The sequence below is a fragment of the Diabrotica undecimpunctata genome, chromosome 1 (genome assembly GCF_040954645.1).
Source record: "Diabrotica undecimpunctata isolate CICGRU chromosome 1, icDiaUnde3, whole genome shotgun sequence".
NCBI lineage: Eukaryota > Metazoa > Arthropoda > Insecta > Coleoptera > Chrysomelidae > Diabrotica > Diabrotica undecimpunctata.
In genome coordinates this window covers 76,561,121-76,589,104 of record NC_092803.1, presented here as the reverse complement: position 1 = coordinate 76,589,104, position 27,984 = coordinate 76,561,121, and the positions used below count along the sequence as shown (strand labels likewise).

The 27,984-nt window shown below is 34.3% G+C and overlaps 1 protein-coding gene across 1 annotated transcript in view; it reads left to right on the top strand.

Annotated features, from left to right (window-relative positions):
• Positions 1-27,984, top strand: part of Syn1 (Syntrophin-like 1) — a 360,579-nt gene that overhangs the window by 315,198 nt on the left and 17,397 nt on the right. Inside the window, exons 3-4 of the mRNA XM_072520238.1 lie at positions 25,090-25,292; positions 27,305-27,638. Of these exons, the coding sequence (XP_072376339.1) occupies positions 25,090-25,292; positions 27,305-27,638 (537 nt within the window). The remainder of the gene's footprint in view (positions 1-25,089; positions 25,293-27,304; positions 27,639-27,984) is intronic.

Here is a 27,984-nt window from a genome sequence, read left to right as displayed (position 1 = left end):
TCTTGGGTTCCCTGTATGAGAGCTATACAATCATCAACATACCTTGACCAAAAAACTATTTTGTTGTTGTTGTTAACAAACTTCTGTTCTAAGCTGTCTAAGAAAATGTCAGCCAGAAAAGGTGATAGTGGAGATCCCATTGCTAAACCTGTTGGTTGTTTGTATATTTTTTGATTGAATTGAAAGAAGTCCTGATCCAGACAGAATTTAAGTATAGTTAAGATAGCATCTTTGTCTTTTGCTGATATGTTGCAATTGTCTAGAAGATTGTGATTACCTTTAGTACACAATCTTCTAGACAATTGCAACATATCAGCAAAAGACAAAGATGCTATCTTAACTATACTTAAATTCTGTCTGGATCAGGACTTCTTTCAATTCAATCAAAAAATATACAAACAACCAACAGGTTTAGCAATGGGATCTCCACTATCACCTTTTCTGGCTGACATTTTCTTAGACAGCTTAGAACAGAAGTTTGTTAACAACAACAACAAAATAGTTTTTTGGTCAAGGTATGTTGATGATTGTATAGCTCTCATACAGGGAACCCAAGATGATGCTTTACAGATTCTGGATGATCTTAATAACCTCCATCCCAACATCTCTTTTACTCTGGAACCAGAATCTGATAAAAAGTTGAACTTCTTGGATATGACTATTTCCCGTAATAAAGATTCTTTAGAGTACAATATTTACAGAAAACCTACCCAAACAGATCATGTTATACATGATACATCTAATCATCCAACCCAACATAAAATGGCTGCTTTCAACAGTTACATTCATAGGTTACTCAAATTTCCACTTTCTAATGATAATTTTAATTCAGAACTTAACACTCTTAAACAAATTGCTTTCAATAATGGTTATGATCCTAACATTATCTATAAGCTTCTAAATAGAGCTAAACTAAAAATTGCAGAAAAGCTTGCATATTCATCACAATGTTTTCTTCAACCTACTGCTTCAAATAACACCAGATATTTTTCCTTCACCTACATTAGCAGCATTTCCAATAAAATATCTAAACTTTTTACTTCTACAATCGATAACATCAAAATTTCCTTCAAGTCACACAACACCTTAGGTTCCTTCTTAATCAACACCAAAGATAGGATGAACACACTTGACAAAAGTGGTATTTACAAATTAAAATGTGATGATTGTGATGCCTCTTATGTAGGTAGAACCATTAGAAAGTTATCCACTAGAGTTTCAGAACATTTGAAAAGACCAAACTCTTCAAGTTTTGGTCAACACTTATTATCCAGTAAACACAATTTTAACATCAACACTGGTTCATCTATCTTACATGACATTAGTAGAAAGAAAAACTATATGGAGTTGGATTTATTGGAAGATTTGGAAATTACAAGGGAAACGAATGAAAACTCTCACTGTCTTAATACTCAAATTAATTTAAATTGTACTAAATTTAAACCTATTTTTAAAAACTTTATTACAGCTTCACCTCGTAGGGGACCCAGCTCGACTGTTTAGACTTCCTGCACTGAGCACATCCATAGTAATTTTATAGTTATACCATTGACTGTGGGTTCAACTGAACTACTTGGATTACACCCCATTTATATATTTTGCTTTCCATTTTGATTTTCAATTATTAGTATTTTAATTACATAGTCAGATCTCTTCCTTTCTATATTACAGATAGTGCTTGGTAGACCATTTTATTGTAGTCAACCACCCACTGTTTAACATATTGTTTAGTCCGCTTCTTGCATTCTTACTTTTCGTCTATTTCAGTTGCTCTCAAACTAACACCTTAATTATTACAGACATGTTTGAGTGTGAGATCTGGATTATTCAATTTACTTAAAAATATTCTATATAATTTTTATTTTTCATCAGTGATCTCCTATAGTAGTGTCAGTTGGACTTTCGGTCAATACTTAGTTTCATAGAATTGTAAAAGGTGCAGATCACATATCTATGATTGTGACTGCTCATCCAAGTTGTCATTTGTCACATGTCACCCCAACATTTCCGTTAGATCAGGAGCCATTCTGTCTCCGACTTCTTCAAGCAATGTAGCCTCCCTTAAATTATTTTAAAGTGTTTGTTTGTCTATTTGTAGTGTAGTGTAATGTACAATTTTATGTTTATGACATCTTGTTCTTGCCGGATAGGCCACAATTGACGAAGTAAGTCTATAAACGTTAATCATATAAAAAACCTTTTTTCAACCATAAAACTTCGAGTTTTTATCGAAGTTATTCAATTTCTTTGGTTATAAAAAAACGTTTCTTGGCTTATTTCAGATGCCCCTGAAGATGATCTAGGGATCGAAAGTACTTGGGCAAGATTTAATTAAACTGTGCTCGATATATGCCTTTTATCTGATCAAAGTTAAATTATTTTATTTAAATGTATATATGTCGCTAATAACCTCAGAGGTTGATGCAACAATTTTTGTAAATAAAAAAAACACCTGGGAATGTGGAATAAATTTCTTTGATAATCTGATGATTTCTAGGCATTAACAGATTAATCTAAACAAATATAAATGAACTATTATAATCTCCAAATCAAATCTCATGGATGAAGGGATTGGATTTCCATTCTTCTGGACAATTTCAATGTTTCAAAGCCCAGGTCAGTTTTTTGGGTTTATGCTTTGTGCTGAGTGCAGCTCATCTTAAAAGAGAGCGCGGTTTTAAATTAACCTTTGACATTTAGTGCAACAATCCTTGTTGCACCAGAAAATCTACATGATTTTATAGGTATCAACTAAAGCTTTTGAAGCTAATAGAGTAATGTAACTGTAACCCTCTTGGATAACTTAAGTAACTCTGGTTATCCAAATTTATCTGGTTCGGCAACATTTAGGTTTTGACCATAACGAATCTAATCGGAAAATTTTGGAATACATTCAAACAATCATCGATATGATTCGATTCATCGATTTGCCTTGCTTTATGCATAGAGTTATGCCTAAAGCATAACTTACTTTGCTGCTTAGTATCACTCTACATTAGGATAATTTTAGTATTCGAAAAATTATTTTTGTGGTCTATACAATTCAGAAATAAATTGAACACTTCATAATGTATATCTTTCAAATTATTTTCATAAAAATTTAGATTTAATTTTTTGGTAACTAGAAAATCACTTACTGGGATTAATTTCATCCATTTTATCGAAAAATAAACAACAAAATTGTAATAAATATTTTATATTTGTACCAGGAATAGCCGAATTTTAAAACCTTGATTTCGATACAGAACCTGTTTTTCTCATAGTTATAACCTAAAAAAATCACTTAATTATCTTTTTCACTTCTGCTTTAGTAGTCTTCCTTTTTCTCTAATTTATCCATGTGCAACTTTGACTTTGTCCAGGTTTAGCAATCTTACGCCATTGCAACGCATTCATCGTAATATCTTATTTTGTCTTAATACAAATATTTATCATTCAAAAATATACACCTTAGTAAAAACTGTACCATATAAGTTTTTTCATAATGTGTTTACATTTATTATTACTATTATTTTCCAAAAATAAACAAAAGTTTAAAAGCTTTTATAAGTTTATTTCAGCTCTTTTCGTGATTACTTTGCATTACTGCTGTATGAAAAACTTGTAAAACAGTATTAATATTTTAAACTTTCTTTCTCTTTCCATAAAACAAACTTCCAAGAATCCATTTGGTTAATGACAACGTCACATTAAAGCTCTGTTGTGTGTACGACGAAAGCGTTGATGTGTGTATGTCTACTCCCTCACAGTGTATACTTTGTTCAAAAATATGGTGCTTTTAGAAGGAAAAGCTTGAAAAAAAAGTGAAACCGCGGTCAAACCACTGTTTTAAGGGCAAAATTTGGTCTACAACACATTAAATAAATTTTATTTTAAAAAAAGTTGCAATTGTTCATAAATATACCAAATATCTAATTACTAACCTAAACAATGTGAAATCTTGTATGTTTATATGTTTTTCAAAAAATGGCAATTCTTAAAAATCATTACCTGTTGCTTTGGCTACCTTGGAGACTCTAGGTGTTTTAACCATGAACATTTTCTCATACCTGCACATCTGTTTCCTTCAGTTTTCTCCTTCATTGACAATCTCAGGAGCTCATAATGTCTTCCCCGTTACACATGTCCTAGATAACTGGTTTTGCGCTTCTTGATAATATTAGGAAGTTCTGTGTCTTGATCCATTTTACTCAATACTGCCTCGTTAGTGACATGGTATGTTCATAATATTTTCAGGAGTCTTCTGAATACCCACATCTCATAAGCTTCCAACCTTCTCATGGTACTTAGACTCATTATCCACGCTTCTGTCTCATGCAATAAATGAGCCAAATGGCAATTGTAGTTTTGGAAACTGCAGCGCGAAAGATCTCTGCGGATGAGCGGTCGAACCATCTCCTCAGGTCTTTTAGCCACGAGTTCTGGCGTCTTCCTACTGATCTTTTGCCCTGTACTTTTCCTTCCAGTATAACTTGAAGTAATTCATATCTTTCGCCTCTCAACACATGACCCAAGTATTGCATTTTCCTTATCCTTATCATTATTTATCCACAATAGATAGAGATATTTTGGACTATAATAATATATTGAGTAGCGGTTTCTTTGGTTTTCTTAACTGTGGGTCTTTTCTGTTGACCTTGAAGCACATTTTACTCCATACTGCCTTGTTAATGACATTGTATGTCCTTGGTATTTTCAGGAGTCTTCTGAACACCTATATCTCGAAGGCTTTCAACCTCCTCAGAATAATTAGGTTTATTGTCTATGTCTATCTCCTATATAACATGGATTGAATAAAATAAATTTATCTTTTCATTAATCGATACCTAGTGTCCAAGAAAAGAGTTGCATTAGTCAAAAGTCTTTTATTTTAAGGAATGCAGATCCTGAGTAATTAGGTTTATTGTCGATGTCTATCTCCTGTATAACATGGAATGAATAAAATAAATTTATCTTTTCACGAATCGATACCAAGTGTCCAAGAAAAGAGTTGCATTAGTCAAATGTGTTTTATTTTAAGGAATGCAGATATTAAGTATTAAATTCGAGCTTGGATTTTACCCTCCGGAATTATATCTTTGCTTATCCATAAGCCAAGGTATTATATTTGGGTGTTAAAAATTTGAATGTTAGCTGATAAATTTGGACGTTTGTTTAGTACCCTTGCTTTTGTTTTACTGGTGTTGACTTTAACATCAAAGGATTCGACTTCTGTTACTGCGCCTAGGAGTCATTAAAACCCCTCCGGGTTTCCTTCAACATGACAGTATCATTGACATATCTCATGTTGATCAGCCTTCCGTTAACTTAAGTGCCTTCTTGGATAATTTTCAGTGCACTCTGAAACACTTCTTCAGAATAAAGGTTGTAGAAAAGAGGTGATAAAACACACCCCTGACGCACCCCTCTTGTTATAGTGATACCACAGGATAGGTCTTCGCCTATTTTAACTATGGCTGTACGTTTTCTATACAGATTTTTAATAAAATTAATATCTCGTTAGTCTAGTCCTTGTCTAATTATTGGGTCAATGAGTTTGGTGTGTTTTATTCACTCAAATGCCTTTTCATAAACAATAAAACACATATAAATATTTTTTGTCCTATCTCTACTTTGTTTTTAATAGCACAATACTACACTGTTCATCGTTTATGTTTTGTTCGCATATAATTTTAAGAGCTTGGCTCAGTAAATGGTAAATAAGAGGTTATTGGATATGGGGTAGACATAAGAGACGTTCGGATATGCTAAAAGAATACATAAGAGAGGTTCGGATATGCTAAAGAATACATAAAAGCACTTCGAATATGCTAAAAGAATACATAAGAGAGGTTCGGATATGCTGTCAAACCAGCACTAAACCGGTTTTGATCTCATTAAACCCACATGTATATCGTAAACCGGGTTTGTTCCTATTTAATTCCTACTATGTTAAACCATGTTATGTCGATTAGAGCCAGTCGTTTTTTGGTCATTAGCAAAGGTATACCTGTCGTCAATAAATAATTATGCATGGGTTATGGGGTATTTAAGATATGTGGTTATTCAATGAAATACTGTTTTTTAGGGCCTCTTATAGGTTTATCTGGTTTTAAGAACCAAACAGAGTCGAATTTTATTCGTAAAATGGCGCTGCTAGAGGACAAAACTCCATTTAGATTCTTTTGGTGACACCCCTAATAACAAATATTTCTATGCGCTGTGTTTCTATTTTTATATATGATGGTTCCCAAAAATTTGTAGGTTTTTATTGTTTATATCAGTCTCTATCGGACATAATTCCTGATCTACCCAAAGTTTTTCTAATTTTATGTATTTTCTAGACCTAACCAAATTTGATAATCAGTTTTTGGCAAAACGGATGTTTTACACAAAAATATTTATTGTGTACATACTAACTCGATATCTCTAAAACTATAATAGTATAGTATCATATATTGTGCAATATGTTTGTTTATTGTTCGCCAACAATGTATTTCAATGTATATGGAAACCAAATAATTTCATATAAATTACGATGAATGACAGAGTTTTATTACATATTTTATTAACGTAGTTCTTTTATTTTCTAATTTCGAGTTTATAGTATTAAAATTTTCAATAAATTAATTTTTTTGCCAACATTTAGTTGTTGTTGTTTGTACAAGTACGGTACGGTACGGTAAAATTTTTCAAAAATATAGCTGGGATGATATATTTATTTTGTAAAACAATGGATTTCTAACAAGGAAAACTTACCTCAGTTTCATGTTTTATATTTTTTTTATTATGTTCTTTCATTTAATTGTCAGATTATCTCAAGAAACCCGTGGTAAAGTATATGCATGGTATATTGTTAATGTCGTCTATAATGTTTTTCTGCAACTGTTTATAACATTGTCCATTTGCAAAAGAAAATCTTAACTATTTGCTCTGCCGCCATTTAGGGTAGTTACCAAACTGTTCAGTAATTGTTAATATAGTGTTGTGAATTTATTAATTGTTATGTCTTTAATTTATAATGTCTTTATCAAAAGGTTCTTATCTAAATTTATTAAAAAGCACACTAACTGATATTAATTTATTTATCACTAAAAATACACATAATTTATATAGGCGAGCGTAACAGTAAATATCGCGGCCGCGGGTCTTTAGAATTAACTGCCCCCTTCAATCAAAGTTCGGTTATTTTATAAGCAATCCTGATATTCGAGAACAGCATCGAAAGATCGCATGAAATTTCTACAACAAAACAGAATAATTAGTCATAAAATTTAGGCCAGTATATTTATCGTAACATTGCCCCCCTCTTAAAAGATGGTTCCTCCTGGAACCTTGTCGGGACTGGAACCGGAACTGTATGCTGGTATCGGCAACTGGACCCTCTTTTACAACTTCCAGTTGTATAAAAATGACAAGGGACGGTTTTCTCTCCGCACAAGGTACTTAGCGGATTGCAACAGACTAACACCTGGACTTCGGTGTCTTTGAAGATCTCCTCCACCATATTTCGGATAACCCTCCAATCTAATTGGCGGCACTCCAACTTTGGCATGGCTAACTTTTGCACGTCGGACTCTAGTACGTGCTCTCTCAATTGAAGTAAGGCTTCGCATACATCTCGGTAGGTAGGTTGGTCACGGGCAGTGTCTTTTGTTACCAGGTAGAAAAGGTAACGCGATGCATCTTGGAGTTTCAAAGTTTTACCGGGAGCTGGCACCTGGCATTGAAGTTCTGCAACTCGACCAAACTTCCTTCGAAAGACGGATGCCAACCCTGGTGCGTCTTTGATACTGGCCGGGATGGTAAGGGCCAGCGAGTAGTCAGCGGGGAGCGCGAGTAGATCTTGCTTTTCTTCAGTGGTAACACCATGTCTTGCTTTACCGGTACCTCCATAGACACCCATGAATTCCTCAAACGTGAGGTCAGACACATCTTGGACTTGGTTTACTTCCACTTCTTCATCTACGTCGTGGTCACCTTCGAAAGACGCTAGCCGGTTATGGTGTACTATCATCGGCTTTCCCCTCGGAATCTTGCTTATTCGGTAGATGACACCGTTGATTTTCTCCATGACGAGGTATGGACCTTCCCAAAACTGCTGCAGTTTGGGAGAACAACCTTTTCGCTTCTTGGGATTATACAGCCAGACCTTGTCGTTTTTCTTAAAGCAATCCTTTTCGGCTTGTGTATCGTACCGTTTCTTCATTCGGTCGCTAGCGATCTGAAGGTAGGAACGGACTAACTCATGTACATCGTCCATTCTTCTTCGTAATTCGATCACATAATCTTCACCTGCTACATCTTCTCCAGGTCGACATCCAAACTCGAGATCACAAGGTAGTCGCATTTCGCGTCCGAATAGGACTTTGGCTGGTGTCTGGCCTGTTGATTCGTTAACAGCAGATCTGTAGGCCATTGTGAAGAACGGAAGGTATTGGTCCCAGTCTCGCTGATGATCGGACACCATCTTTGTCAAATACTTGCCAACTGTCCTATTCATTCGTTCTACCATACCATCCGATTGCGGATGATACGCGGTAGTTCTTGTTTTCTTTATGCCTAGTCTATCACATATTCCTTGGAATAGATCGCTTTCGAAGTTCCTGCCTTGGTCACTATGGATCTCCAAAGGCACTCCAAATCGGCTGAAATATTCTTGGATCAACTTATCTGCAACGGTAGCGGCCTTCTGGTCTGGAAGTGCGTAAATCTCGACCCACTTAGTGAAGTAATCGATTACAACCAGCATGTACTTGCCTCCATTTTCACTTTCTGGAAATGGCCCAGCGATGTCCAAAGCTATTCTTTCAAACGGGCTTCCAACATTATATTGTCTCATAGGAGCTCTCCTTTTTCGGTAAGGCCCGTTACTCGTGGCACAAATAGTACATTTCTTACACCAGTCTTTTACATCGTCGGAACTGTTCATCCAATAAAACCGTTCCCGAATTCGCTGAAGGGTTTTCTTTACACCAAAATGCCCTCCCGATGGACTGTCGTGTAACTGACGAAGTACTTCGGCTATTCTGCTCTTTGGGATCACCAACTGTCTTCTCTTCTCTGAACCGTCATCATTTTCCAGGACTCGTTTGAGCAAGCCATCTTCGATGATAAAGGAGTCCCACTGGGCCCAATACGTTTTAACTACTGAGCATAGGTTTGATATTTCCTGCCAAGGTGGTCGACGGTTTTCCTCTTTCCATTTTCGGATTTTCTGTATAACTGGATCTCTCTCTTGTTCTTCCCTTATCTTAGTAGGCGTCCAGTCGTCGTTGACAATCGTCGTTCTTAGCACTGCTGCTTCGTTGGATTCCGTTTTGTTGCAGTGGGAACACTCTGCTGGGCATGGCCTTCTGGAAAGAGAATCAGCGTTTCTATGGCTAACTCCAGCCCGGTGCTCAATCTTAAAATCGTATTCTTGGAGTCGTTCGATCCACCTGGCTATCTGACCCTCTGGATTCTTAAACTGCATCAACCACTTAAGGGCGGCATGGTCGGTTCGGATTAGAAACTTTCTGCCATAGAGATATTGATAGAAGTGCTCTACTGATTTCACTACTGCCAGAAGTTCTCTTCTCGTGACGCAATAATTCCATTCAGGTTTTGAAAGAACTTTACTAAAATATCCGAGGACTCGTTCCTGTCCTCCTTGAATCTGAGACAGCACTCCTCAAATTCCCACATTACGTGCATCCGTATCTAAGATGAACTCTCCTTCTGGCTGTGGATACCCTAAAATTGGTGCTGTTATTAAATGCTTTTTCAACGTTTCAAAGGCATTTTGGCAGTCTATATCCCAGCGGTAATCTCTTGCTTCCTCCGTAAGTCGCGTTAATGGCTTAGCAATATCTGCAAACTTCTTAATAAACCTCCGGTAGTAAGTACATAGTCCAAGAAAACTTCTCACTTGATGTTTGTCAGTTGGTTTTGGCCATTCCTTAATGGAATCGATTTTTCCCTTATCCACGGCCACTCCTTCTTTACTGACTATATGACCCAGATAATTGACTTTACCTTGAAATAGCTGGCACTTCTTGGGGTTTAGCATCAATTGGGCAGCTTTAAGTCGATTAAAAACGTTTTCTAAATTCCTCAAATGATCTTCGAATGTCTCCCCCAAGACGATTATGTCATCTAAATAAACCAGGCATGTTTTCCAAGATAACCCTCTCAACACATTTTCCATACGCCTCTCAAATGTCGCAGGAGCATTACAAAGTCCAAATGGCATAACGTTGAATTGCCACAATCCAGATCCTGTGGTGAAGGCTGTCTTTTCTTTATCGACTGGGTCCATTTCTACCTGCCAGTATCCAGACTTCAAATCTAAAGTAGAAAACAATTTACTTCCAGCCAATGTGTCCAATGTGTCATCGATCCGAGGCAGAGGATAACTATCTTTCTTGGTAACGTTGTTCAGCAAACGGTAATCCACACAGAACCTCGTCGTTCCGTCTTTCTTCTTAACCAGGACCACCGGAGAGACCCATGGGCTCGTAGAAGGTTCTATCACCCCGTCTTTCTTCATTTCCTGAACAATCGTTTCAGCTTCCTCTCTCTTCGCCTGTGGTAATCGTCGAGCTGTTTGACGAATTGGCTTAGCATTACCAGTATCAATTTTATGCTTAACAACGGTAGTTCTTCCCGTCTTTCCTCCTTTCGGTACGAAAATATCACGATACTGCCGAAGAAATTCCCTTAATTTCCTTTTCTCCATCTGATTTAGAGACTGTCCTGCAACTGCAACCATTTGGTCGAATTTGTCGTTGGAATTATCAGATGTTGTCGCCTGACGGATTATGGATGTCACAGGTACACAAGTTCCTACCTTTGTCTCTTTCTTGATGTTCACTGGGTAGTCGTTGACATTGATAAGTCTCACAGGAATTTCTTTAGCCGAAGTCACCAATTCCTTTCCAATTATGATTCCACGGCCAACCTCATCGTCGTGGTTCCAAGGCTCCATCATAACAGGTGTCCCTTCGTCTACAATTCCCTGTAGTCGCGCTACTATGATCGTTTCGCTTCTCGCAGGCACGACTGTATCTTTTGTAATGGCTGCTTGCATAGTATTGTCATTATGTGGATGGAGAAATACCTCCTCGTTGCCAACTTTGATTACCTTATTCTTAAAATCCAATTGGAATCCATGCATATTCATTACGTCCATTCCTAATATAACATCTTCTTCGATGTCAGCAACTATAACAGTATGGACGAACTTTTCTGCTCCAATTCCCAATTGTACCTGGATTTCTCCATGAATGTTAGCATTTTCACCTGTAGCGGTCCGAAGTCGCAACCTCGTTGGTAACAGTTTCTTTCGGCTGTTTATAACTGTCGGGCGTATAATGGTTCTGGTCGCTCCGGTATCCACCAACAACGTATGCTTTTTACCATTTATGTCTCCATCTACATATACACTATCTTCACGACATTTCAAAGAAGCTATTAGTATGAGAGGGTCTTTGGAAAAGTTCTGGGTCGAAGCTGCCCCCCTAAGGCTGACCCGTTCTAGTTTTCCTGATGGTGAGTTTCTTGATTTGCGTCGTACCTAGGGTGCTTACAGGAGCTTCGTACGTGTCCTATTTCGCCACAATTCCAGCATCTGATGGTCTTCGTTTTCTTATATGTCATGCTTTTCATCATATTAACGAGCTGGTCAAGTTTATCTTCATCTCCTTCCTCTTTTACAGTCCTAACTTTACTGTACCCGCCAGAGGCCTGCGTAGCTGACTCGTATTCGAGGGCGGCGGATAAGACATCAACCAGCGTCTTGTGACGAGCTAATCGTAGTGTTCTCTGCATTTCATGATCACGAAGACCATCAATAAACGTTTGAACGGCCAATTTTTCCATCATGTCTTCGGGAGCTGTTGGATAAGCATATCGTACTAATCTGGCAATATCTACCTCATATTCTTGAAGAGCCTCATCTTTCTTCTGTCTACGATTTTTAAGCTGCGACTGATATACATGCTCCAAATGTTCGTGGCTATATCGCATATTTAACCTCTTCTTCAGTTGTTCGAAATCATCGGTCTCCTCTACGGCTATGGTCTGAAGCACATCTAAGGCATCTCCTCGAAGAGCGATAGTCAGGTTTACAGCCTTTTCTTTTTCAGACCATCCATTCGCTCTTGCAGCTGATTCGAACTGTTTCATGTAGTTATTCCATGACGATTTTCCGTCGAAAGTTGGGACTTTCACATGGACAGAACCTCCACTTCCTTCAAATTTCGGCCGTATTTCCAACTTACATTTAGTCTCGTCTTCTTTTGTCTCTACTGTAATTGGATTGTTTCCTCTCTCTGCCGTCCCTGTTTCATCCAGCTTCTTTTCCATCTCTTTCCATATCTTTTCTTCGAAGGCCAACATATCGGCAGCAACTTGGTTTTTTAACGAAGATATTCTATCGTCCAGGGCAGACATCTCAGAAGTGACTTTAGAGATTTCCGAAGAGATGTTAGCAGAGACTTTGCTTTCCAGAGAAGAAATCTCGTTAGAAACTTTGCTTTCTAAAGAAGCGATGTCGCCGGATACTTTGTTCTCGAATGATGCGATGTCGCCGGAAACTTTGTTCTCTAATGATGCGATATCACCAGAAACTTTCGAAATATCGCCAGAAACTTTGTTCTCTAATAATGCGATGTCACCAGAAACTTTCGAAATCGACGAGAGGACAGCATCTTCAAATATATAAGTCTCTGGATCTAGACCTTCTTCTAGCAAAGCGTTCTTTAGTCGTTGGACTAACTCAGCCTTTTTTCCGGTAGAAGCTAATTCTCTGTCTTCGAGATGTAGCCATTTTCACAATTTATTTTACGTATCCCACTATTCCGACACCACTGTTGTGAATTTATTAATTGTTATGTCTTTAATTTATAATGTCTTTATCAAAAGGTTCTTATCTAAATTTATTAAAAAGCACACTAACTGATATTAATTTATTTATCACTAAAAATACACATAATTTATATAGGCGAGCGTAACAGTAAATATCGCGGCCGCGGGTCTTCAGAATTAACTGCCCCCTTCAATCAAAGTTCGGTTATTTTATAAGCAATCCTGATATTCGAGAACAGCATCGAAAGATCGCATTGTCTTGCATCGAAAGATCGAGAAGCTTAGCCGGGCTCATTCACCATAATTTTGGTTCTAGACTTCCACCGAAATTTCTACAACAAAACAGAATAATTAGTCATAAAATTTAGGCCAGTATATTTATCGTAACAATAGATTCATTATCAAACATCTCATGATAAGATATTCTATTAGATATTTTTAGTTATCTTTAGTAAGTTTTGTTTAAAAAGTTATCATTCTTATCCAATCTTGAATGTCCACGATAAACCAAGTCCTCCTGTTCTGCTTATCATGCGCCATCAAATTTTTATTAAATTTTTTTTTTGGCTAGATTTTTGGTGCATCTTTTGGTTTTCATCTTTTGATTTATTTATTCTCATATGGTCTTAATTATAATACCTCTTCGTCCATTGAGCATTTATCAAAAGCTCTATCATATGTACAATTTATTTTGGATATTCATTAAATTACAAAGTGAATTTAGTTCATTTTCTTATTTTTTTTAATTTTAGTTTGACTCGAAAATTATTTTCAGAATGGATTGTTCCATTTTTCTCTAAATTTAGTAGCTGGAACCTAAGTTAGGGTGTGTTTCTGTTTATTACTTTATTGATACTACAAAAATAAAACAAAAAAGTAGAATTGCATCAGGGCTCAGTACTAAGTGCTTATTTATTCTCATTAGTGTGGGATCAGATAACATCGAAAATACAAGGTACCGTTCCCTGATGTTTAATGTTAATGATTTAGTATATGATAGGATATACTGAGAGATATTTAGAACAAAAACTGGAACAGTGGAAATATATTCTTGAAGAAAAAGGTTTAAAACTTGGTAGGACAAAAATAGTAGGAAGCGTTTATATAAAAATGGAGTTACTACTACAAATAAGATACATTTAGATGGTGAACTGGTTGTGAAAAGTTAAGTATCTAGGATCGGCATTACAAAGTTATAGAGAAATAAATAAAAATGATACAGTAGAATTCGGGAGGGATGGATGAAATGAAAGGTGGCGAGTTAGTATTGTGTGACTAAAAGATACCAATGAAACTGAAAGAAAAATTATATAAAACTACCATAAAAACAACAGCTATGATGTCCGGAACTAAACGTTGGGTAGTTAAAATAAAAGAGAAACAACTAATGCATTTGGTAAAAATTGGAATATTTAGGTGGATAAGTGCTATTTAAGTTTATGTGTGGCACCAATAAAATAAAGGAGCATAGGTTAAAACAGTAAGCATATTTAACGTCGAGATGCTAATCACCCAATACAAAGAATTGCTGAGGAGACGATTAGGCAGGACATGTTGGGACAAAAAGGGATCAATGTTGAGATAACGCAAGATAGAAAGTTATAATCCACATAGGGATAAACGCAAAGATACCGAGTAAACTAACTTTCTATTAATGTTAATGTACTGGTTACGAACTAAATTTATCATTCTTTTAGTTTTTGGTAGGTTTTTGTTTGAAACAACTTGTTTTAGTTCTCTCAATTTAGGTACTGTACTATTAGACCAGGGCGTAACTTAAAAAAATTTATTTTGGAGCTAATTCATAATAAAATAAAATAGCAATAATTGAATTTTCTATAAGATACGACTGGTTTAAAATATTTTAATGTATTACCCTGCTGCAAAATACCAATAAATACATAAAAGGGGAAACAAGCCTTTTCTTATTCAATATTTTCAACGACCAAGATAGTAAAACACCAAATTTTATTAAAATCGTTTTAACAGATTTTACATAATAATTTACAAAATTTAAAAAAAATATATATAATTCTTTAAAATCTTGCAACGCAAAAAATAGTCCAGCTAGAAGTTTGCGAATTATTGTATATATAAAAAGACACTCTACTTATCCAACATACTTAATAGAATTGAGATCGGATTATTTGAGCAGCCTTAGGAATGTTTTAAAATTTCAAACATTTTTTAGCTTATAAAAAATAGAATTACTCGGTAACTATTATTTTAAATTAAATTCAGAAAACGGCATTGGAAAAGACTCGCTAAGATGATTCTTTGAAAGAAAGAAAAGGTTCAATTACGAGCAGTGGTTCCTGAGAAACAACTAGTCAAAGTTGACGGGCATTTGCGACAAAATTATAAAAAATAGAATGGAAATTTTTGAACCATTACCTTTCTTTGAGCTTTTTCTTGATAAAAATTTTCATACCTTCAAGATATTTATAACAAATATTATAATAATCAAATCCCAAAGATGCTTTAGTTTTGTTATAAATAAATAAATTATTGATTTGTAATAAAATAAAACTACATATTGTTTATTATGTTGTAGACTTCTTTTTAGAAAAACTTACCAAACATGTACCTTTTAACGCTCTAAATATAAATATTCTCATTTGATATATAATTATTTAAACACTCTTTGTTTAAACAAATTAATTTTTTTAATATTTTTTATGATACCATAATAAAAATTAAGTTCACAACAATATAATTTTATATTATTAGATTTGGTTTACAGAATTGAATTAAAAATTATTATTTATTTCATAGAAACAAATCGATTATTTTTTTAATGATTTTTTGTGATACATTAATAAAAATAAACTTCAGAACAATATAATTTTATGTTATTAGACTTAATTTATATTTAATGATGAAAAAGAATAACTATCACTAGAAACCACAAAGGATACCGGACCACCAATATTACGGAAAGAAGTCATCTATGCCATCAAAAATACAAAAGAGGGCAAAGCTTTTGAACCAGATAATGTGCCCATCGAAATATTAAAACTCATTGATAAAGATGTTAATGATATAATGGTGGAATTTTTTAATCTAATATTTCATACTGCCACAATCCCCAGACAATCGCTAAAATCGACCTTTGTCGCAATACCCAAAAAGTCAAGTGCACCATCCTTCTCAAGCCACAGAACAATAGCGTTAATTAGTCACACACTTAAAATATCTGCCTTTAATGAGACACACAATTTGGCTTTAGAAATGGTATGGGCACAAGAGATGCTTTGTTCGGCTTGAATGTGCTGGCCCAAATATGTATAGACATGAGTTAGGACATGTACTTTTAGGACATGTTTTGTACATTTTGAACAGGCATTTGATAGGATTTAACATAAAAAGCTTGTGATATATTTAAAAGCAAAAATATTTACACTCGTGATATGAAAATTATATCTAATCTATATTGGAATCAAACTGCTAAGGTAAGAATAACAACCATAATACCCGAGATATCAAAATACAGAGAAAAGTCCGCCAGGGTTGCGTACTGTCACTATTACTCTTCAATGTCTACAGTAAAGCGGTATTTAAAGAAGTGCTCTTAGATTTAATAGAAGGTATATATATCAATGAAGAAGTTTTGAATAACTTGCGTTTTGCAGACGATACAATAATGATGACGGATAACAACAATGCTTTACAGAACGTAATGCAACGCCTTAATAAATGCTGTCATGAATACGGACTAGGGATGAATTTGAAAAATACCAAATGCATGATTATGACTAAATCAGCAAATGCAAACATCTAATTGATTGTTGAAGATATTGTAATTGAGAAATTGCGTACCTACAAATCCTTAAGAACATGGATAACATTAAATGTAGACCAAACCAAAAAAATTAAGACACGTATTGAAATATTACGTGCATCATTCTTTCAACTTAAAAAGTTTCTTTGTTGTCGGGATATAAGAAAGGATGAATATAAAGAGAAGAAAACTTGAGTACTTAGGCCATGTGATAAGATGGCAAATATACTCATTATTGCAACTTATGCAGACCTAGTGCAGAACTATTTAGAACGGCAGTTAACAGGGTTCTTATAGCCATGATTATTTCTAACTTTCGATAGAAGATAGAACTTGAAAAAAAGACAGTATTTTGTGTTAATTTTCGGATAATTGTTCGTCTACACATGTTTTCTTGCGCTGTTGACTGGAAGGTGCGTTATAAGTCAGTAATAAATGTTTAAACTAAATGGAGCCCCCTAGTCTATTCCATGTTAAGTTATATATTAATGATTTTATGTAATTTGATGGTGTCTATTGCTTACTGGTATATATTGCAAAATATTGTATAATAATACATAAATTATTATATCATAACAAAGTTACAAATAATATATAATAAAAGTTGGATTGCTAACTGCCTGTAGTATTTTGCTTAAATTTAACAGTGTCAAAAGCTATAGAAATATCAATAAAGTGTAACACTACAGGCTTGTTTTATTTCATCATGTTTTTAATGAAATATATGGTTTTGATGTTTTGTAAATAACCGTTGGACCTGTATCCTTTCTTCAGCTTTCTTTTTATTTTTGTATTTATTATTTAAGTAAACAACTTAAGACGACGATGACTTAGAAAAGTAATCGATTGATAAATTTATAAAAAAAAATGTATGTTACATTTATGAAATAGAATTATTTTACCGTGGTTCAATTATGTTATATTTGCATTAAGAAGGAAAAGTTAAACAGTAATTTTTGTCCTCTATGTTTGATTGCTTGTGCCAGTATACCATCTTTATTTGGAGTACGATTAATTTTCATTTTCGTCGAGACATCTATCGATCTATCCTTTATTTGATACTTTTTTTTTAACATTTGTGTTTTAGTTTCGTCGAGTAGTTGTTTGGTTATTTTGTTTTTGTAGTTCATTCGTTTTATCTTTTCTTATTCCATTATTGAATGGCTTAAAAAATGTTTACCATATTACAAAGAAAAAAGACAAAGCACGACATTTCTGAATAAACTATATACTTACACCTACATACAGTATACATACTGTATTCCGCAGTTCCTCTTTATGCATAAGAGCTTTGCATGATATCTGAAAGCTTCAGCAATTTTTCAACACGTCTTGGCAATGAATATTTATCGAACATGCATCGAAGAGTTTGCACACTTTACAAAAAAATAACCTCGGATTTTATCGATCTACAAGTATAAACGCTTTCTAGACATGATAGGTAGATATTCTTCGAACTATCGTAATGTTGCCGGATTATTAATGACCGCGATCGCTTACTTTCGAGGAAGAAATTATTTTCGGTTTTGAGATTCAATATCCGTCGAGTAGGAATACAATGAAAATTTTCGAAATTTATTACGACTATCTAAAAATATTGTACAGTAATGTATGATATTAACGACCAAAACGGTTACACTTCAAAATACATGAGGTATATTGACATATTTATTGAAGCTGAACAAAGTTTATATTATTTAATTAATCCTAATTTTATTACTTTAATAATTGTAATACATTTGTTACTATACTCAGTGTCATAGAAATTCTATCACTCATTATAAATTATTTTATTTTAATAAAACTTGGTGTACAGGCTTATCTTCGCAAAAACAATAAATCATTAAAATTTCTGTCATATTAGCTTAGGTTTTCTTTTTTTCTTTTTTTTTTATTTTTTTTCTAAATTTGCTAACCACTAAAAAATTGCCAACAAAAAGGTGACGATAATAAACCACCAGCACCACAGGGGGCGACAAACGAGGAAATAAATGTGATATGAGGAGGAACAGGTTAAGGAAGCATTAAGAAAATTAAAAAATAGAAAATAACCAGGAGAGGAGAGAATACCGAACGAACTCCTAAAGTACAGAGGACCAGATCTGACCAAACAATTATGGGTATGTGGTATCAAGTATCCTAATACCTAATACGTCTCTTCAAAAAGGAAGACAAATCGGACCCGAAAAATTACAGAGGAATTAATTTATTAAACACAACACTAAAATTCATAACCAAAGTGATAACAAATAAACTGAATGAAACACTAGCAGAAGAACAACAATGTTTTAGGTCGGGAAGATCATGCACCGACGCTGCATTTATAATGAGGTAAGTGCAAAAGAAATCATTAGAATACAAAAAAAGGGCATATCTATGTTTCGTGGACCTTAAGAAGGCATTTGATCGGGTCAAATTAAGGGACGTTATCCATTTACTGTACGCAAGAGAGATACCTCTAGGAATAATGAAAACGATCAAAAGTATCTACCAAAACAACACAATAAAAGTAAAAGTAAAAGAAGAACTAACCGACCCTATTGAAACTGGCAATGGGATAAGACAGGGAGATTCCCTGAGTCCTTTATTGTTCAGCCTGATTATGGATGAAATAATAAAAGAAAGTAAGAACTAAAAAAGGATATCAAATAAGAGAAAAACAACTTAAAATAATCTGCTATGCAGACGACACAATACTACTCTCTCAAAGTGAAGACGATTTACAACGTATGCTGCACCAATTTAATATAACCACCAGAAAATTTAACATGTTAATTTCCCCAAAAAAGACAAAATGATTGGTTACAACTGCAAATTTACTAAAATGTAAATTGGAGCTGGAAGGGCAGATAATAGAACAAGTGATGGAGTTTAAATATAGGCATCACATTATCTAGCTACGGAAAGCTCGAAATTGAAGTAGAAGATCAAGTGAATAGAACAAATAGCCGCAGTCTACCTGAATGAATTAATATGGAGAAATAAAAATATCGGAAAAGAAATGAAAGGCAGAATTTACAAAACAGTCATCAGACAAAAAATGACATACGCTGCAGAAACACGATCTGACTCACACAGGACAAGAAGAATATTAGAAACAGCAGAGATGAAAACACTACAGATATACGACGTAGATGCAAGGTGGAGAACATCAAGAACTAGGTGAGAAATAGAAGAGTAGAATGGAACGATCATATAAGCCGAATGACAACAAATAGAGTAGTAAAGACGGCAAGAGACGGTTCACCAATAGGAAGACGATCAGTAGGAAGACCACGAAAACGATGGAACGACAACTTACTGGAGCACGATTTTCTCTCAGAGAAAACAGACAGATTCAGATCTACATAAAAAAAGAAGAAGAATAAGACTTAAAATTTTAGCTTTAAATTTAGTACTGATTAGAATTTAGCGGTGTGTGGTTTTTGGTTTTTTTTTAATCGTTTACAAGGCCTAGAGTACGAAGACGGACAAATTTTCATCAACTGAATACTCTCAGTGATATGTTTCGAATAGTTGACGTAAGAGAAGCCGTACTTTTTTTCCGGAAATTGCGAATAGGTTTAACAGAAGTTGGTATAGTGTCAAGATGTTATCGGTCATGGTGTCAAGAAGGCCGAACACGAACTTCCAGAGATAGCCGAAGAACAATGCGAATTCGTATTAGGAAAGGAACGCGGGATCAGATACTGAACACCAGAAATATAATGTAAAAAGCAAGGCAACACAACATACCAATATTGCTCTACGTTTCAGAGATTACAAAGACGTCGATTCAGTCAAATGGGTCCCCTTTAAAGTATAAAGGAAAATATGTGAGTACCTAACTACCTAGTTAACCTAATAAGAAATTTATATGATAAAATCTCAGCCAAAGTTAAAATACACGAAATATGTTCAGATGCGTTCAAAACAAAGAAAGGAGCTCGACAGGGCAGCACACTATGACCATTATTATATAACATATATTTTGAATGTATAATGAGAACTAGAATGAGGATGACGGAATCACTTAAAAGGCAGAAACATTAGCAACCTGTGATATATAGATGACAAACTTTAACTAGAAGCGAATAAAGTTGAAATTATTACCATCACTGAACGGCTAAGACGGAAAATATGGAATGTACCGCACATACAAGTGGCGACTTTCGAAGTGGTAGTCAGACTTGTATACTTGGGCTCCCTGATAGTCAACAATGATAATTTCTCCTCAGAAATCAAGCGTATACTAGCAATGTCCCGAACCCCAACAGCTTAATTAATTAAAATGTGGAAATACTGAACAATAAAAAGAAATACTAAGCTTAGGTTGCTCAATTTCCTTATTTTTTTATTGTTACATACGTAGCTGAAACATGGACTCTCAAAAAAATCGATAGAAGTAAGATTGAAGTCGTCGAAATATGGGTATATAGGAGAATTCTATGTGTGTCCGGGACAAAACATAGAACCAACATGTCAATTCTGGAAGAGCTTCATACAAAAGACAGGCTATTAAATAAACTAAACCAAGCATACTTAAATTACTTCATAGGAACGAAAAGCATGGAACTATTGATAGTAGAAGGAAAGGTATAAGGCCCAAGACCAAGAGGAAGATCCCGATCAAGATGGGCAGACCGAATGAAGACTCTGGTGGAAGAACCCCTACATAAAGCCACAGGCACAGGATACATAAAGGCACAGGATCGCAGTCAATGGAGACAGCAAGCTAACAATATTTAGAGTGTGACCACGCCTTGAGAAGGGCACTAGGAATGAAGGGGAAAATTACTCATACTAGAGCGTTTTTGCCTATATAACTTATGTGGAAAATTTTGAATAAGCATCACCTTCAACTATTGCTTCTAATTACTAGAGTAGATGTGTTACTGTTGTTATAGTAATCAGCAACTCATTTTGTATTGGATCTGAATTTCGAATAGACATTCTTTATGAAAACATTTTTATTGACTGCCCTCATTAATACTAACCTTCGTCCTTTTTGAAGACATTCATTTATGGTAGGGTTTCAGCTTTTTACATCCATATTTAGACTTTTAACTTTTTGGGAGCTTACTAAAAGGTTCAACATTTGAGCTCTCATATAATTTTGGTTACATTTGGTAACTCAATGTTTAATGATTTTAAAAGAAGCAGCGTCTAAATAGTTTTGAATTCAGCTATGGAGTATTTTTGTTGGTGTTACATTTTACTGTACTTTTACATGTACTGACCCATTATTCCACAAAACTGTGAAGGACGTTAAGAATATAGTTATCGAACAATCCTCTTCTAGCTTATCCTATTCAGGCAGATTTGGATTTCTTTTACTATTCGGTATAAATGTATAATATAGTATGTATAATATATTTACTCATTAGATTTATTCGATTTAATCATAGCTTCACTTTATTTGTTTGCTACTGGCAACTCATTAAAAATTCAAATCTTCACTAATCTGCAAACAGTAGGTAAAGTGGTCAAACTGAAATAATGTCCTCTCGTGTTGAAATTTAGTTTTAGATAATATTTTTTAAAGAGTTCACCCAGTTCACATAAAAATAACAATACAAGCCTGTAGGTTATTTACCTAACAGGTATGAAAATCATGGGTAACTGTTGGAGAATCAAAAAGCGACAGATGTATATGTTAAATAAAATTAATATGAAAGGGAATATTATTATATCCTGTTGATATTTAACATTTAAGCAATGTGCATAAATTAAAAACTTACTAAGTTACTTATTAATTATAGATTTTTATATCTTTCTGTTTTTCTGTGTCAGATTCGTTGTCCGGACAGATTGTAAAGATTATAGATGGACAAAATTCGTTAATGTTATTGTAAATAGTCCACAATCTTTCTTTCTCTTTTTTTACTTGGTCTACGGCATTGGTCCAGTTATCTTTAGTTTTCTTTTTATATAAAATTTAATAAAAATTGTTTCTTTTTCTTCTTATTCCATGACCGTTATCGATCGTTGGATATCATGTTGCCTACCATATTCGCTATCGTGACTTTATTGACAGCAGCTCTAAATAACGATGTAGTTGATTTTCCATACCATTGCCTTAGATTTTTCAGCCATGATGTTTTCCTTCTACCAGGACCACGAATACCTTGGATCTTTCCCTGAATGATCAGATGTTAAAGTTCATATTTTTCGGGGTGTCTCATAATGTGACCGAAATATTCCAGCTTGCCTTTCTTTATTATATTGACCAGTTGTGTTGTTTGATTCAGCCGTCTAAGGACCTCCTCATTTCTAACTCTGTCGACCCACCTTATTTTCAGTAGTCGTCTGTATACCCACATCTCAAAGGCTGTCAAGCGTCTAAGGATAGCCTCAGTTAGAGTCCACGCTTCCACTTCATACAGCAAGATAGGAAAGATGTAGCAAGATGTCATTCGAACTCCAAGGTCAATGCTAAGATCGTGACTGCAAAGTACGTTTCTCATTTTTACAAAGGCAGCTCGGGCTTGTTCTATTCGGCTTTTAATTTTTGCGGTTGGATCCCAGCTCTCATTGATATTACTGCCGAGATACACGAGTTTCTCTACTCTGTGCAGTATGGCATCTCCAACTTTTATACGGTCATCCTGTATATAGTTTTGTTTGTTAACTATCATATATTTAGTTTTCTTAACGTTGAATTTTAATCCATACTGATCACAAGTCTGTTTTATTTTGTTCATTAGATTTTGAAGGTTTTCTCCGCAATTAGCAAGCACTAAGGTATCGTCGGCATATCTAATATTGTTGACAGTTACTCCATTCACAATAATACCTTCGGTTGTCTCAATTAAGGCTTCCTTAAATATTTCCTCCGAATATAAGTTAAAAAGTAAAGGCGACAATATACAGCCTTGTATCACTCCTCTTTTTAAATATATTTCATCCGACAGTTCTTGTTCAATCTTTATTCTTGCCACTTGATGCCAGTATAGATTTGTAATTATTCGTAGATCTTTATCGTCCAATCCAAGTGTTTCCAATATTTCTAGCATTTTGTTATGTCGGACTTTGTCAAAAGCCTTTTCAAAATCGATTGCACAAATGTACACATTTTGATTTATATCTCTGCATCTCTGTACTAGCATATGTATAATAAACAAGGCTTCTCTTGTACCCAAGCCACTCCTAAACCCAAATTGAGTATTGCTAAAAATTGTTTGACATCTTTCAATTTAAAAGTTGTATTTTGTCTGGCCACTTCATCTTTTACTTGTGCCCATATTTTTGCGATTTCGTCAATGACATATTTTTTATATTACGATTTATGTTTTCTTGAAATTCGTAATAATTTAGTTTTAAGCATAGTCTGATCATACGGTATTGTTTTGCGTTAAAGCCAGTCAAATATATGTAGTTTGTTCCACGAGACCGTCGATAACTTTTCCACTAATTTTGTGCGATGGGTGGCATTATGGAAAACAACAACAGTATTATTTGGTAGAAAATTGAATACCTGAGAAAAGTAATCCTCAAAAACATCGGAGTTTATTTTTTCTTGGTAATCTTTAGTGGATTGTGAAAGAAATCAAATAAACCATTCTCCGCAAAACTATGTTCGCTACCAATGTGCGTGATTATTAATCTTGGACCCTTTCCTGCAGGAGTATTTAAATCAGTAGTATTTAAACCATTAGAATATCCTTTTAGAAAGGCTTGTCGAGAACTTGTAATATTTTTATCTACCCATACTTTTGAAACGGTATGATTCAATATTTTTTGTACTCGTATATTCAATATAGGGTTTTTTATTTGGATTTTCATAGCAAAACCCGATTTCTTTAAGTAATTTCCATAACTTATCTCGACCAAAGTGAGCAAAATTATTATCTCTTATTGCCTTTAATATTGTATCCAATGTAGGAATCTTCTTGTTTAAATTAAATGAATGAACTTTTCTCCGAAGGGTGTTTTTATGAAGGCCATCGATTTCCATTGGTTGTTTTCCTTAGGGTATTTTTGGCTCAGTAATGTTTTGTTGTTTTCTTTTACTTAAAAATCTGTAAATGGTTTTTTCACCAACACAATATATATCAACTTTCCCTTAATCGATCGTCAGGTAGGCAGGTACCGCAAGGATGATTTGTCAAATTTGTCAAAGTCATTAATTAAGGATTATCCCCTAATAAAACAAAGTATTCTATAAATGTAACAGTACAGATATGTCTTATAAAATCCAAAAATAGTAGTACTAATAAAAGAGAGAAGTTCCTTCGTGAAAAAATTAAAGAGCAGAAATACAGGTCATTATCTCCCTAAGATACAACTTTGACAACATTCGTGCTTTCTATTTTCTTATTATTATTAGTGTTGAGTGTTTCTTATTGGTTTTACAAATAGACTTTAACGAAGAAAGGTAATAACGAATTAAGAAAACTACTGGCGAGAGTTCTAATAATAAAATAAGTTAAATTCTAAAGGCAGCAATAAGAATAACATATCTGGTTTATAAAAACTATATCAATTCATTTATATTTCAGAGGGTCGAACGTTAGAACTTCATTCCCCAGATGCCATCCACAGTTGTGTGTTACGTGCAGCTGATCCAGCCGAAGCAGTAGCGTGGTTCAACACTCTTCATTCGGCACTATCCCTTCTTACCACTTCGGCACTTCACGACGCTTCCAGGGCAATCCCAGATCTTAGGCATATAGGATGGTTATTACGAAGACCTAGGTCGGAGGTAAGTGGCTATTTTTAAAAGTATCCCATGTATAATCACACACGTTTGTTAGTATAAACCATTTTAAGGAATTCTCTGGAATTAGCTGCTAGTAATAAAATGGCAATACCGAGTGTTCAACTTATCGTTAACAAAGAACTAGGTAATTTATTAATAAATTTACCTGTAGTTTTTTTCACTTTGTTTATAATGCTCTTTATATATTTGCATTTATACTAAATCATCCTCTAAAATGTTTTTTAAAGCTTTTTATTATGGCTTTTATTTTTGTATGCATTTTGATTTTTTTTTATTTAATTTCTGTCTTATCAACTTTGCCATATGTCGGTTTACATTGTATAGTCCAGTGACTAAACAGTTTCCGCTACGAACCCTTTAAGACCGCATCTATTTACTTGAAGTTTTGATTGGACCTTTAAAATACCTCAAATAATAGAGGTTCTATAATGTCGATGTGTGCTTTTACCCCAGGGTGAATGCCACCCCTTCTTAGTGGTTTAAATTTAAAAAAAAATTTAAGCGTCAATATGACTTTAAAAATCGATTGATAAAAGTTTGGGCCACTTCAAGAAAGATAGTTGCACATACTTTCTTTTCTTCCAATACTCTCTTTATTATATCTGTTATTCTATGGAATTGATCTAAGGTGAAGTAATTTTCTTTACAAACCAATTGATATGACGGTGTAAAATACACCTTAGCTATGTTCCGTTTACCAAAATCTGGTATATACAAATTCATATTCGTTTAGAAGAAATTGGTGAACGGATCATGGCTTATACAGATAAAAACACCCTGAGTATAGCTACGACAAAAAAGGGCACTGGACCACAATAGCATCCATAGGAGATGTATTAAATAATTTACAGAGGTATATTCTTATTGATTACCAGTATTATATAATAAATTAATATTTTGTTGTGTTTTGATAATGATTTCCTAAGAGTGTAACGATACTTGTCGGGATAGAAAGTAGGGAATTAAAAGATAATAGGAAATCCAGAACCTTCCAAACCAATGCTTAGGTGTTTTGAAGGATACAACGGTGAGCTTTGGATACAATGGTAGTATATTTATACAAAAATTTGGGAATTGAATCGTACCAACGAAAATGACAGAATTTGTTACTGAAAGAAAAGGAGGAAATGAAGTGCGTCATTAAGTCCTTTGTCGAGGGACGAGAAAAACTCGACACTTGACCCATGATATTGGTTTAATAAAGGTAAAAAAAGTCAGGCTTAACCTCTCAAAACCACCAAAATGCATATATAGTACAAAAAATAGAAGCAAACACACTTATCTTATATTGTTGCTCTACATTTCTGTAAGATTTAATAGAAGAAACAAAGATATGAAGAAATCCAGGAGTTTTAAATCGGTGGCTTATTAAATGGAATGCAAGATCACGGATTTAACTAAGATTTAGCTAGATAGCGAATAGGCTAAATGATTAGAACTGATAAGTAAACTATTTAGAATTATGAATTTATTAATTTAAAATTTAGTTCATTTTATTTACTATACATTTTATAAATTTTCCCATTATTATTGCAAGTTTCATGTTAATGTAATTTTTGGCATGACCCGAAATTGCACAAACAAAACATAGGCGTTACGTTTACGTTTTAAGAGGTGTAACACCTTCAATAAAATGACATTTTTCACAAAAATAGAGTTAATATTGAAAAAAATATGGTTACGGTACTGGAAGCGAGAGAGTTAAAAATTGACAGATATCTATATCGGTAAAAGATGGCTCCTTTAGAATAAAAACTCTGTATATTTTATAAATATGTATTATTTAAAAGGAATAAAAACCGACACTCTGAACCTCTGTAACTCAGAAACAGTTGATCTCTGAATCTTGGCTCAATTTAAACCACTTTTACATTAGAAAAGTGCCGAGCTCCTTTTTCATCTTTCAGTTTGTCATGATCTTTATAAAGCCAAAAAGGGGGGCAGCTATCTGGTGAATAATAAAGAATTTCATTTTAATATCCTGTTTTTTATAGACTATGTCCAGTTCCGAATCTTCCGAAGACATGGACCGATGGCAGTCTATCTTCGCGGCCGTGACGGACAGTGAGTTACGCTTCTACGAAAGCGCGCCGTGGTCAGGTGAAGCATGGCGAGCGCCTGCGGAAGCTTATTCACTGATAGCAACTCGACTAGTAGGATCTGGAAAAAAGGCAGAGCTACCAGAATTTAGCATACGATGCGCGACTGTGGAAGGAGTGATAACACACTCGCTGCGAGCGGAAACGCACAGGGACTTGGCAGCGTGGGCGAAAGCGTTAGTTAATGGAAGCCATGCGAGCGCCGTGACCCAGCGGGAGTTGGTTTGCAGTAAGTATGATATTCTTGTTTATGAGTAAATTTTTAGCTATTTTTGATTTTACATCCAATATGAGTCGTATTTTATAACTAGGTTATTTAATAAAGAAAACTCAAGTATTTTAACAAGAAAAATATTTTATTTTTTAATATAAACTTCTGCCCATCTTATACCCTTTAAAATTAGCAACGCTTTAATTTTATGAATCCAAATATTTGAAATAGCTGTGTATGTATAGCTTGATTATCTTAAAGTTTCATGAAACTATATTATTTTTTCTGGTTTTTAACAAATAATATTCTTTAGGATCCAAAGCAGAAGAGTAAAGATACCAGATAATAATTTAAATTCAACATT